The sequence below is a fragment of the Saccoglossus kowalevskii genome, chromosome 21, assembly GCF_978046115.1.
Source record: "Saccoglossus kowalevskii chromosome 21, keSacKowa6.1, whole genome shotgun sequence".
In the NCBI taxonomy this organism is placed as follows: Eukaryota; Metazoa; Hemichordata; class Enteropneusta; family Harrimaniidae; genus Saccoglossus; species Saccoglossus kowalevskii.
In genome coordinates, this window is record NC_140661.1 from 4,716,118 (window position 1) to 4,729,708 (window position 13,591).

General features: G+C 33.6%; 1 protein-coding gene across 2 annotated transcripts in view; it reads left to right on the forward strand.

Moving 5' to 3' along the window:
- LOC100313565 (bruno-like protein) overlaps positions 1-13,591 on the forward strand; it is a 92,851-nt gene that overhangs the window by 56,356 nt on the left and 22,904 nt on the right. For both annotated transcript variants that reach the window (NM_001168038.1, XM_085494750.1), the window contains 1 exon segment: positions 799-847. In NM_001168038.1, the coding sequence (NP_001161510.1) occupies positions 799-847 (49 nt within the window).

Sequence of the window (13,591 nt, forward strand, 5' to 3'; positions counted from 1 at the left end):
TAAAACATATCTAGAGTGTGAATTAAAGCATTTTGATATATTTTAATTGATAAATGAATTAAAACACATTGCCTTTTCTTTCTTGAAAATGTGCTTTAAATTCCGATTTGCACACTTACATTCTTTGCTAGCTCCAATGAATATATTAAAGTTAATTGATACGTAAGGAGGAGCAAGTGTATAAAATAATTAGCATATTTTATTGTATTTTCTATCTTTGCGCACATTCCCATGTGTAAGATTTAACAAGCTCCTGAGACAGAGTAATTATGACTTTATCTTTGCAAATTATGCAAATTTTGCACATAATTTGATTACAGATGAAGTGCATAATGAGGCCACGTGAGGAGACAAATTGATAATGGAGGTCTTCTTATGTGTCAGTAGGAGACGCGCCAAGATCAGATAAAATTTCGCGGCGCTATTCTAGTCTTGTCTGTGCCTTTTGAATGAAAACAAGTCATCATTATGTTCTCGGTGATTGGTGTATGGTGTGGAATTTAAATTACTAGACACCTTCACTAGAAAATAAACACTGTACACCTTTAGTGTTTTGCGTTACGATTATTGAATTCAATTTTCTGCAGATTTCATCTTATTTTTAAAATCACTGTGAGCTTGATTATAGGTTTCCTTCTTTATATTGATTTTTGAATAATGCAGCGAGCAAACAATGTTTGTGTCTGCATTAGATCATGAGGAATTTTGATGCTTAATACCACGTCACGATGAAGATGAAACCCTTTTGTAGATTCATTAAGCCTGTATCTTATTGGAGTTTATTTTTATGTCTTACAGATGAACAGACCCATTCAAGTCAAGCCCGCCGACAGTGAAAGCAGAGCAGGTAAGAATTTTTTATGTAGTTTTAAAAAAAATGTTGTCATCACGAGAAATGTTCAGTTTGCCAAATTAAAGGCAAAAATTTTCATGAGATTAAACTGCTGCAATTTAATCCCAGTGAAGTTTTCTGCAAGTCACATTAATTTTAAATCTGTGTGGCACTAACTAAATGAAGTGCTCATTCCTCCTTAATTTTATTTTTAAAAACTGCAATATATAGTAATAATGCTCTCAAGTAATATACTTATGTTGCCATAGTGACAAAACTGGATGAGCAGGATGTACTTATACTCATATACAATGTATTCAGTGCCTACCTGACCTCGAACTGCTACGTAAAATTGATTTGAAGTCTGTGAGTGACTTGTGTGCCCATTTTAGGTTGAATTTATAGCATTTTCCAACTTCTTGTCATTGGATGTCAAAAACAAAAAATTCTATCATGGTTGAAATTACTTTTTGAGGTGGTAGGTATGATTAACTTGAAAGATAGGTCCATCACTTTAATGGTGTAACCATTGGCAACCAAATTTGAGTCAAGTAAATTAAGATTGCTATCAGTGTTACCAACCAATGGGGAGAATGATATGATATTTCCTTTCTCAGAATCATGAACTGCATAGTCGTATTTAGTAAATACAAAATTTAGCTTCAAATCATCACAATTCGATAATTTAGAGGATTTTAAAATACATTAACATTTTTCACTACTGTGCATACTATTATATATTTTCTATGGGAGAGACCTTCCTATTGTATCATATATTTGACTTAAAGCTAATTTGAAATAAAGCGTTGTTTCGAAATTTATAAATTTTAATATGCAATTTGTTTTCCTGTGTCACTAAGCAAATTTCAACATTTGAAAAGAAAATTTCAGTGTAAAAACTGCAAAAAATTTCTCAAAAAATTGGCAGGTGATTCCAATTATTATTTTTTTGTTTGTTCCGGTAATTCTAACTGTATTAACTTTCCAAAAATAAAGAAAATGATAAAATCTTGACTCTAACCTTTACCTTTTCACTACCAGATTTTCTCACCCAGATTTTTCCTATATTTCTGGAAATGAACTCTAATTTGAGTTAATTTTTATTTTTGTCCAAATATTCTGATGGAAAGCAGGGACTGTAAAGTGGATTATTTTGTGAAGAAAAGTAGGAACTAGTGGTGAAAAAGTTAATTCTGACATGACAAAAAATTCATTTCGAATCGTAATTTAAATTTTCACTTTTCACGACAGAATTCGTGGAAATTTGTTGCTCACAAGAAGCCTTAATGAAGATTAGCCACTCTACCCTTAATGAAATGAATCAGTAAGAATATTTGAGGCCTTTACATTACATTTATCAACAAAGAAAAACTGAGACAAAACAACAATGCTTTCTCAAGATGAAAATAACCAATAGTTCTATTTTTAGTTTCATAGCACTCATTTGCATTTTGTGTTGTAATTCAGTATAAAAGTTATGCCAATCTAATATAGTAGAGTTAAAATTAAAATTGACATTATTATTATTTTTAATCATGAAATGTGATGCAGAATAAAATGATGACGTCATTGTCTCCTTAAAGTTATTGCTCATGGGTTTAACGTTTAAATCTGAATTTGGTCTGAATCTGACATCAAATGATGATGCCATGTACAGTTGCATGTTAGTTATTTTTCCTGACATAAGCATTTTTTTTTAGTTTTTTTTTAGGTTGATTTAATTTTGAATTGTGGAGAAGGATATTTTCATCACTATTTTTAATAGCAGTCCACTCAATAATTATTTTTAATTTGTGGGAAAACTAAATGTTTTTTTGATAATTACAAATTCACAAATAAATTTTATTTAGCTTATTTGCATTGAAAGTCTCAAGAAAATCCTATCCTAGGAGTAATACTAAGAAACATTAAACCAAAATAAACCATGTTACGCCAGTCATCAACAAATCCTAGCCAATTGCGAGCCCTGTGTTTTCATTAATTGAAATTGTCATTAAAATTAGTAAGAATACCAAAGTTGTGTGTTGCTTTTGTTTTCTCACTTTTGTCCCTCTCAAAAAAAATGCACAAGTAGTTGAGAATTAGATTTAATAATTACGTGTCTTGGTGATTTTTTAGAGTTTATGAATTCAATAATGTAACTGCTTTGTCAGCTAGGGCAAACTGTCCTACTTGTGTGACTGTACCCATTATCTCTGATGTTCAGTTTAAGTCGTAGTCTTGTATTCATATGGACAACATTTTTATTAAGGAGGATTTAAAAAAAGATTATGTCTCAAAGCGAAAAAAACAGACTCAGGTGGTGGAAAGCTAGACTCACTCACGGCAAACTTAAATCTATGCAGACTAAATGGAAAAACAATCACAACTTGAAATCGGATTTTATTACGTCACAAGGTAGTTTATATGTCCACTAATGATGAGAAATATGTCAATTTGGTAAACTGACATCGTGCATTAATCATGTGTGAAATTAAATTGCAACTTTTAAATGGTTGGTTTCCTTCTCTGTGATATAAGCTGAGAGGTTATTAATAATCAACAAATTAAAATAAAAGAAGACTAGGATGATGGAAAACGTGATTTTTAAAATTCATTACTGAGAGTGATCCCATAACCTCTCAGTCCATTTGCCAACAACAACTCTTCATTTAGACAACAATAACCCATTAACTTATGACACTAATGATGTATGTGATCCATAATATATGCAAATTGTATGCAAATGTACACAAAACAAATAATCTATGCAAATTGTAGGCAAATGATACACAAAACAAATAATATATGCAAATTGTATGCAAATGAATACAAAACAAATAATATATGCAAATTGTATGCAAATGAACACAAAACAAATAATATATGCAAATTGTATGCAAATGATATACAAAACAAATAATATATGCAAATTATATACATTTGACAAAAGATTTATGTTAATCTAAACCATAAGAATGACTCCAGTTTATCTGATTACAGTTTTTGCATAGAATAACCTTGAAGTGGATTTCACATAATGTGTATTCCTTCCACTACACGCTTTACATACAAAATAATGGTCTGATTCATAAACAGAATTCTCTCTAATTCTAGTAAACCAAATTTTTATTTTGCATTTTTATTTAAGTTAATATTTTGAACATAATTTGAAGAATAATTTAGTGAATTTTTTCACAAGATTATAAATTATCTAGTAAATAAGAACAATAAAACTGTAAATATACATGGTTATCCCATAATGCATTGGTGCAGGTCCAAGGGATTGACACCTTCCTGTTTTAGATTGTGAATCATTTTGATTATGTTAGGCCATGGCAGATAATTAAAAAGAAAGATCTTAATTTCTGGTACACATAAATAGTCTTGATTGATTTATGTATGCTAAGAACCATTGGATGACTGAACATTGTTTGCCTTGTAAAGTCTACAGAGCTGTCTTTGCTCACTAGACTATATCTTTGATGGTTTCTCCCATGGCAGTTGGAAGATTTGTATTTCTCTCCCCAACCTGTCATCGTTATTAAAAATCATCAATATGATGGCGGCATGCAAGTTTTATTTTGTCTTGTTTACCGTACACCGGATAGTTAGAGTTTGACTCTGGAGAACACCAATATTTAGTCTGACTGTGTGGGTGTCTTCAACATGAGTTGGGACCCAGTAGTGTATAAACATCCATATGAACATAATGCATACAAAAAGGCATACTGTGATAAGGTTTGATACATTTTTAACACCATCGCCTGTTGAGGTTTTCAATTTGCCATGTGTTTATATTTTTGTTCACAACTCATTGCTACTTTTTGGCCACTGTATATCCTTGTATATGCCTTGTTATGCAGATATTTTTGTGGAATTTAATGCACTTTTGATGTTAGTTTGTGTGATAAGGAAAATATACCCTGAAAATGGAGTGGAATGAAATGAAAGATTATTCATGTATCCAGATTTGGACATTTCATCACTGTTAAATTCAGTCAGACTGCCACCACACATTGAATGCCCACATCAACCACCTGTTTAATTCCTTCAGTAGAGTCATACTGCCACCACACATTGAATGCCCACATCAACCACCTTTAGTTCATTCAGTAGAGTCAGACTGCCACCACACATTGGATGCCCAAATCAACCACCTGTTTAGTTCACTCAGTAGAGTCAGACTACCATCTCACATTGGATGCCCACATCAACCACCTGTTTAGCTCACTCAGTAGAGTCAGACTACCATCTCACATTGAATGCCCACATCAACCACCTGTTTAATTCCTTCAGTGGAGTCAGACTGCCACCACACATTGAATGCCCACATCAACCACCTTTAGTTCATTCAGTAGAGTCAGACTGCCACCACACATTGGATGCCCAAATCAACCACCTGTTTAGTTCACTCAGTAGAGTCAGACTACCATCTCACATTGGATGCCCACATCAACCACCTGTTTAGTTCACTCAGTAGAGTCAGACTACCATCTCACATTGGATGCCCACATCAACCACCTGTTTAGTTCACTCAGTAGAGTCAGACTGCCACCACACATTGGATGCCCACATCAACCACCTATTTAGTTCACTCAGTAGAGTTAGACTACCATCTCACATTGGATGCCCACATCAACCACCTGTTTAGCTCACTCAGTAGAGTCAGACTGCCACCACACATTGGATGCCCAAATCAACCACCTGTTTAGCTCACTCCGTAGAGTCAGACTACCATCTCACATTGGATGCCCACATCAACCACCTGTTTAGTTCACTCAGTAGAGTCAGACTACCATCTCACATTGGATGCCCACATCAACCACCTGTTTAGTTCACTCAGTAGAGTCAGACTACCATCTCACATTGGATACCACATTAACCACCTGTTTAGTTCACTCAGTAGAGTCAGACTACCATCTCACATTGGATGCCCGCATCAACCACCTGTTTAGTTCACTCAGTAGAGTCAGACTACCATCTCACATTGGATGCCCACATCAACTGCCTGTTTAGTTCACTCAGTATAGTTAGACTACCATCTCACATTGGATGCCCACATCAACCACCTGTTTAGTTCACTCAGTAGAGTCAGACTACCATCTCACATTGGATGCCTACATCAACCACCTGTTTAGTTCACTCAGTAGAGTCAGACTACCATCTCACATTGGATGCCCACATCAACCACCTGTTTAGTTCACTCAGTAGAGTCAGACTGCCATCTCACATTGGATGCCCACATCAACCACCTGTTCGGTGGAGTTAGACTCTTCTGTCACACATACCGGTAGGTGCTTTTTATTCATTACTGCTGTTGACACTGTCATTTTAGTCTAATATTGCAGTTGTAGTTCACTGTCATTTCACTAATTTAACTACCTTATGTGTTTGTGGGACATGTATTCCAATCCCACTGGGAAATCAGTGGCAGTTGGTGAATTCTTAGACTTCCAAGTTCACATTGCTATTCCCAAATCACTGCATAGATGAGATTATTCATCAGGGACCTATCAAAAATACACATTGAAATCAGTCATTTAGTCAAGTACAGTTTTACTATCTCACCATTATTCAGTGACCTTTATCATTTCATTGAGATCTTTGACCATTTGTGTATCATATTCAAGTAAATATGTCTTCTATTTGAACCTATAAATATCTTTTATCTATAACTATATATCTATAACTTTTTTTTCGCTAAAATTTGGGTAAACTGTTTTCATATTTACTAAATTCAATTTCAGTTTTATTCCAAACAATCAAAATAGGCCATTGTTTTTAGTTTTTGATAAATTTTGTGGGAAAAAGGAGACCATTTTGTGGATGGTGCCTAAAGATGACTTTGGCATTCAAAGGGTTAATATTTTATGGTATTTTCTATCCATTAATAAATAAAGAAATGTGTTTCATTCAAATAGCAAATACCATTTCACAATGAATGGGCTTTTATTATTTTTTGCAAGAGAACTGAAATGTAAATATTTTAGAATCTCCTCCCAGGAAGCTTCTTTAAAAACATACATATTTGATTATAAATTAACTTGAACTGTTTCTTATCACTAGATTAGCTTCAGGTTATATTAAAATGTCACGACAATTGAAGTTCACCTCCAGAATTTCTGAGCTATGTTGTTGAGTATGTACAAATCATTACTCAATTATCATGAACAAAATAAACCAATTTATGTGAAACTTACACTGCATGACCTTGGCCTGGAACTGTAAGCCATTATCTCATTACATCGTGTACTTTTGTGGGCTGATTTTCAGACTAATCATGCGCCAAATCACTAAAATGTTGTCATTTACTTGTAAGGATTGACAAAGAGGTTTGTCCCCACCATCTGTTGAATCTTGGGTTTGTCAAATATAGCCAAATTTCAATTTAAGTTCAGTCTACCGGTACTACAGGTACACAACTGTTTCACATACATGTATACCGGTAGGATTTAACATTAACTGTATTACTATGGCAATACAGAAGCACATTCCAGCCCTGGATCTTCAACATTATAAAAATAACAATGTATTTATTTGAAATATTCAGTACTGATGTCTAGAAAATGGAGTCTTTCTCTTTTCCTCTCTCCATGTATATCTGAAATATTTATGTTTGAATATCAGTATTATTGATCAGCATTGCAGACTCTATTGGGAGTAATCTCGGTAGAATTCTTGTGACCTGACAAAACTATCATGTCATAGTGTTAGGTTTCTATAATTTGAAGGTAATGGAATTCAATTAAGGTGTGGTGGAGGATGGGGAGATGTGAAGATCCAGTGGGATTGTATAATAAATCTTCAGTGTATTTTGTATATGCAGGGACTAAGCCTAATGAATCTTGTGTAGTCTTATTGGAATTTAGTAATGCACAAACCCTGGCGAGGTGACTGTTGTTACATGTACTATGTAAATTGATGGCAAATAATTTGATCCTACTCACTGGGATTCAGATATTTTACACCTGATACCCTCAGTTTATCATCTGGGTTGCCATAGACATAGGCCGACATCTTTGTTGTTACCAAGGAGGCATGGACCACCATCTTTTTTGTCACCAGGCAGGCATAGGCCACCATCGTTGTTGTCATTAGGCAGCTATAGACCACCATCTTTGTTGTCACTAGGCAGCTATAGACCATCATCTTTGCTGTCACTAGGCAGCTATATAGCCCACCATCTTTGTTGTCACTCGGCAGCTATAGACCACCATCTTTGTTGTCACTCGGCAGCTATAGACCACCATCTTTGTTGTCACTAGGCAGCTATAGACCACCATCTTTGTTGTCACTCGGCAGCTATAGACCACCATCTTTGTTGTCACTCGGCAGCTATAGACCACCATCTTTGTTGTCACTAGGCAGCTATAGACCACCATCTTTTTTGTCACTAGGCAGCTATAGACCACCATCTTTGTTGTCACTAGGCAGCTATAGACCACCATCTTTGTTGTCACTAGGCAGCTATATAGCCCACCATTCACAAACTAAATGTGTCATATTTACACACTTGTATGCTGCAATATGTATTGCATGACTGTGTTTTATTAAAACTCAATGTATTGTTGGCACATTGAAATCATGCAGTAGGGATGATGTTGTCATGACAATATATCCCTTAAAAATATAAATTTATTGTGCCATTCCTTCATACTAAAAGTTTATATAAAATCATCTATTTTTCCTATAAGATTTTTTTCCTTTAAGTTCCTTCTATATTTTTTGGAAAAAGAAATAAAAAATACCATGGCAACTAACTCCTCAAAGCCTTTCTTATTGGTAATTCTATTCTTCTATCCATAATCTGACTGTGATTTTGAAAGATGCAGCTTTTGAGTAGCAGCTTTTGTAGTTTCTTTTATCAGTCAGTTAATGCTTTATTTGTATTACATCGTTAAGGAAATCATCAAAGTTGTCATAGGCTTTTGCATCTTCTGTCTGTAATCCTTCTAATTTCCTAAATTTTTTTTTAGATGTGTGGAAATGTTGTCTTTTTCTGTAAACCTTGTATATGATATCTGCAGCTCCATTGATTTTATCCTTTAAACATGTGACATAATTAGACCTTTGATACTGAATTACCAGTTTTTAGCTCCGCTGTCGACTTTGTCGAGCGGAGCTTATCATATGAGTGATTGTCTGTCGTCCGTCGTCTGTCGTCCGTGTCAATGTTTTACTTATTCGACTTCTTCTTGAAAACTACAAGCCTGAATGCTTTGATATTTGTGTATATGTACCTTGGGTAGACCTCTCTCAGATTTGTTCATTTAACGATCATATCTTCAATTCTCTAATTTTGGTGAATATTTTTGTCATTTTTGGTAAAAAGTGATATTTTCGACTTGTTAAAAACCGCAAGTCCAATTGCTTTGATATTACATATATAGGTACTACATGTGGACCATTCTCAAATTTGTTCATTTCATGATGATATCTTTAATTTTCTAATTTTGGTGAATATTTTTGGTGAAAAATGATATTTTTGAATTCTTGTTGAAAACAGCAAGTCCCATTGCATTGATACTATGCATATTGTTCATTTTCTAATGATATCTTCTGTTCTTTAATTGAAATGTGCATTGCTAACAGCGGAGCTATCTCAGCCGAGAGGCTGCTTGTTTTTATGTCTACTTGCAAGCTTATTGACCTGCCATCTTGGTTCTTGGAAACTAACTCGCCATCTAGGTTATTGCATAGTGATCCACAGTCCTGCTTCTTGCATACTGTATACATGCATTTCAAATTGTATTGTGAAATGTCATTATTTTTTCTACATTTTCATTTGTCTGAAAGCTAATTCTAATCTGCTACAGAAAGCCAATTACTTGAGTGTCTGTTCTAATCTGATTTGTCAGTACCTTAATCAGATAGTGGGTGAATTTAGACCTTATATTGGTATACCAAGACGAAAGGCCATATATACAATACTGCAGATGCATTTTGTATACTCCATCAGTTTTTAATTGCCATGGTTATCAAACTATTGATGCTGTGTGTAGACATTTATGTACTATATCATGATTCATATTTTTTCTATCTGTAATTTCCAGTTATGGAGTTAAAATGGACAGTTTATGAATCAGTCCCAGTCTAATATATCAGTGACACTTAGGGTCTAATAGTGTGGTAAATTAAAATAGGCAGTTATATTGTGACAAAAAAGGAACATAAAGAATTTGTGTTGATGAGTTAAATTTTTGGCACAGTGTTGACTTATTGCAGACATTAAAGCGACTAGAATCGTCAGACACGTTTGTCACACGTGTTAAACAAATGAATTCCATCAATTTGATGAACGAAAACCGAAATGAAAGAAAAATCACATTAAGTTAGGAGTTTTGTGGAATAGTAAATTTTACTTTCATCGAAATGAGTTTGGTGATTATGTCTTGCACTTCATTACCGTAGCGGTGCTTTGTGAAACCCATCTACAAATTTAACACGTTAGATGTGTCTGTACATTTACGATTTGATGACATCATTACAATATTGGTGGCAATACCTGTCTCTTGTTGAAGTTTCCTCTGCTGTTGTTAATGTGCAGTGTGACCACTAGAGGAATTTAATCTCAGTTCGTACAGGCTGTATTTATTTTCATTAAGAACTGAATTTATTTAAAAATAGCTGTGTGAACTGCACAGGAAAACTGCACAAAAAGAGGTTGTTCTAATTTTGCATTAAACTGAATGAAATCAAGATGAAAAAAGCTCTGAATTAACAAAAGCTTTGAACTGTAGGTTAAATTTGTATGTTGATTCTAAGTCACTCACTTTCAAATAAGGAATTGAAGACGATGTATGAGAGCGCATGTCAAATGGTTATTGCAGTCGTATATTTTTTTTTAGCGAACGTGTGAAAATTCTTTAACAGTAAAATGCAATTTATAACAGTCATTCCTCTTATCAAGAACTAGTTTAAAGAAATCTTCAGAATTGGATGTGTTTGTCACCATGGCAATGTCTCTTCATTATTTTTTTTACGCGTACATTGCTTCTTGTGAATGAGAACTTTGTTGGCAGTATGAAGGTTTTCTGGTTGCTATGCTACAGCATCAGTGTTGGTGCATCTGTTTGGATTCCGTGACCATCGTTTTTTTTGGAACATCTTATCATTTGTATAGATCTTTAAGACAAAAGTCCAGGTTTGTGAATTTTGGTCAAAATAGAGGTGAATATCTAGTACCGTATTGATATAACATTTGCTGTGGAGTGTTATACTTTGCTGTAAGATGTTCACATGATTTGATAATGTTCAGAAAAACTATGTAAATTTTATGAAGACCTTTCTGACTCCATCTGTCTAAAAACAATTCTCAATTGAACTCATGAAAATGTTTCCCTGATTGTAGAATTAATACAGGAGTTCCCAAATAAATTGTGAGACAAATGCTAGTTAATCATCCCACTGTGTTAGATCTGATTATTCAGTACGAGTTCATTAATCATGTAGTCTGTTTTTGAGGGAGTTGTGCAATGGTAGGATGGCAAGCAACACACACCCTTCCAAGGTCAAACCGATAATTGACGTCATTGTACTGGGTTTAAGTCCACCTGTGCTCTTGTTGTATTCCTTTGTGTTATTTCATGTATTCTATATAGAATAATAAAGTAAAGCCAAGCATGAATAAAATCAATACTGAGACTAAATCTTTAAAATGAAACTAAATTTGTTCATGGCCGTGTTAGCAGTACTTATTTCTTGGTTAAACTGAGTACCAAAAAGTAATAAAACTGCCATTAATGTTGATGTTATTACTTGGCTACAAGCTAATGAACTTGCTTGACTTTTGAAAATTGACAATAAAATTGTCCTGTGCACTGAATTCATGCTCTAAATGTCTGGCGGCCTTTATAATATGCAAATTGTAAATCTTGTATAATGAAAACGTACATGACTGATATTCTGCATGTTTGTTGCCATGGTTTTCACTTCCATCACAAAATATTCCTCAAAATTCTTGCTCAGAACAAATCTGATAATCTGATAAAAATGTCAACGATGAATATCTGAGTGAGAATCTCATTAGACATTTGTTTGAAAGTTGAGGTGAAAAATGAGATTATGATCTGATTCTTGAATTATCTAATCAGATCCCCAGAAATTCTTTAAAAAATTGTCAGATTGTAGCAGGGGATTTTTGTAAAGGACATCGATACAACAGACACATCTCTTTAGGGCTGAAGTTCTTCTAGGAAATATGCTTTTGTTTGAATATTCTATAGAATAACAAGTCATAATCTATAAATCAACACAGAAATATGGAATTAGAAACTGAAAGGTTTAACAGCTGATATTGATAGTTCAAAATATTTTTGTTGTTGAAATAAAAAATAATTCTATTCAGTTTTATCTCTGTGTGAAACATTTATTAACAGAAACAGAGAATGCAATAATCAGCGAGTCATGACATTTTAATTGTTCATGTGATCCAAATTTTTATTATTTTCCATTGTTTTGACTTTCAGAATGTTAACTATGATTTGCCGCATTTCTTTGCTTTCTCTTTGTCAAACTGTATTTCCTATCAATAGATGTGCTTCCAATATTGATTTTTCTTATCATTTCAATATATCTAATAAATAATTGATAAATAACTAACAAAAGAACTAAATCACTTTTCAAAATGAATTACTAGTAACATTCTGCTCAATTTTATTCCACCCCTATATTAAAATGGTTTGGTCCAGTAACATAAATCACATATAAAGTTACAATAGTATTAAACTGAACCATATCTCAGTATTTTTGAAAAATAAAAATAATAAATTGGTTTGATGATATTGCTTTTTGTCATGAAATACTTAGCCGAGGGCATATTATATTATAGGGCAGATCCTTTAATTCAAATGCACATGTAAAATCTAGCAACTCAACTTTTGAGAAAGCATTTCCATGAATCCAATTAAAACCATCCTGCCCAAACTGTCCCTCAGTGCTGAGCTATGTCACTATCACATACAATGGTATAGTCTAGTTGGCAACAGATGTGTAAGTCTCGTGTTGCTATTATTATAACACATTGTCATATTTCATATCATAGGGCTATAAATAATACATTGAGATTTGAGTTCTCTCATATCTGGTGCCACCTGTTGTGTTGGATTGCGTTTTATGATTGCCATTTGAGAGTAGTAATGGTGCAGAAAAACCAAAATAAACACAGTACGAGTGCTACCATCTGCTGTTATAATCCATTACACAATAACTTGTATAGTAATATTAATAAAAGTCATTTAGTTAAATATACTATTACAGTGTAATGTAGTTGGTCTTGTACAATAATGGCATGGTTTGTTTATATAGGCGAGGGAGAGCATATGGTTTTGAATTGCTGGTTAACATGCAGGTACCGACTGATTAATCAGATTACATACGCAATTTCCATAAAGCTTTAATGCCTAGCATACTAGACTGCAGTGAAAATTACTCATAAACTGACATTGTTGTGATTCACTGTTGAATCATTGTATTTCAGTCTTGGTAGATTTTATTTGTTCATGATGAAGAATCCCTCTAGAGATAAGACATTATTCATGATATTTAAATTGCTTAAAGACAGTGCATTATCATGAATATTCATAATATTCTGATTTGCATAGTTAAATATCTCATGAATATTCATGATGTTCCAATTAGCATAAGCATGTAAGCAGTCCACTCTACATGCTTGTACTCATAGTTGTCATTTTGAAAATCTACGATTTCAAGCTAATTCTATCAACCTAGTTATGCTTGCGTAACTAGAACAATTAAGCAGATTAATTATTTAAAGAT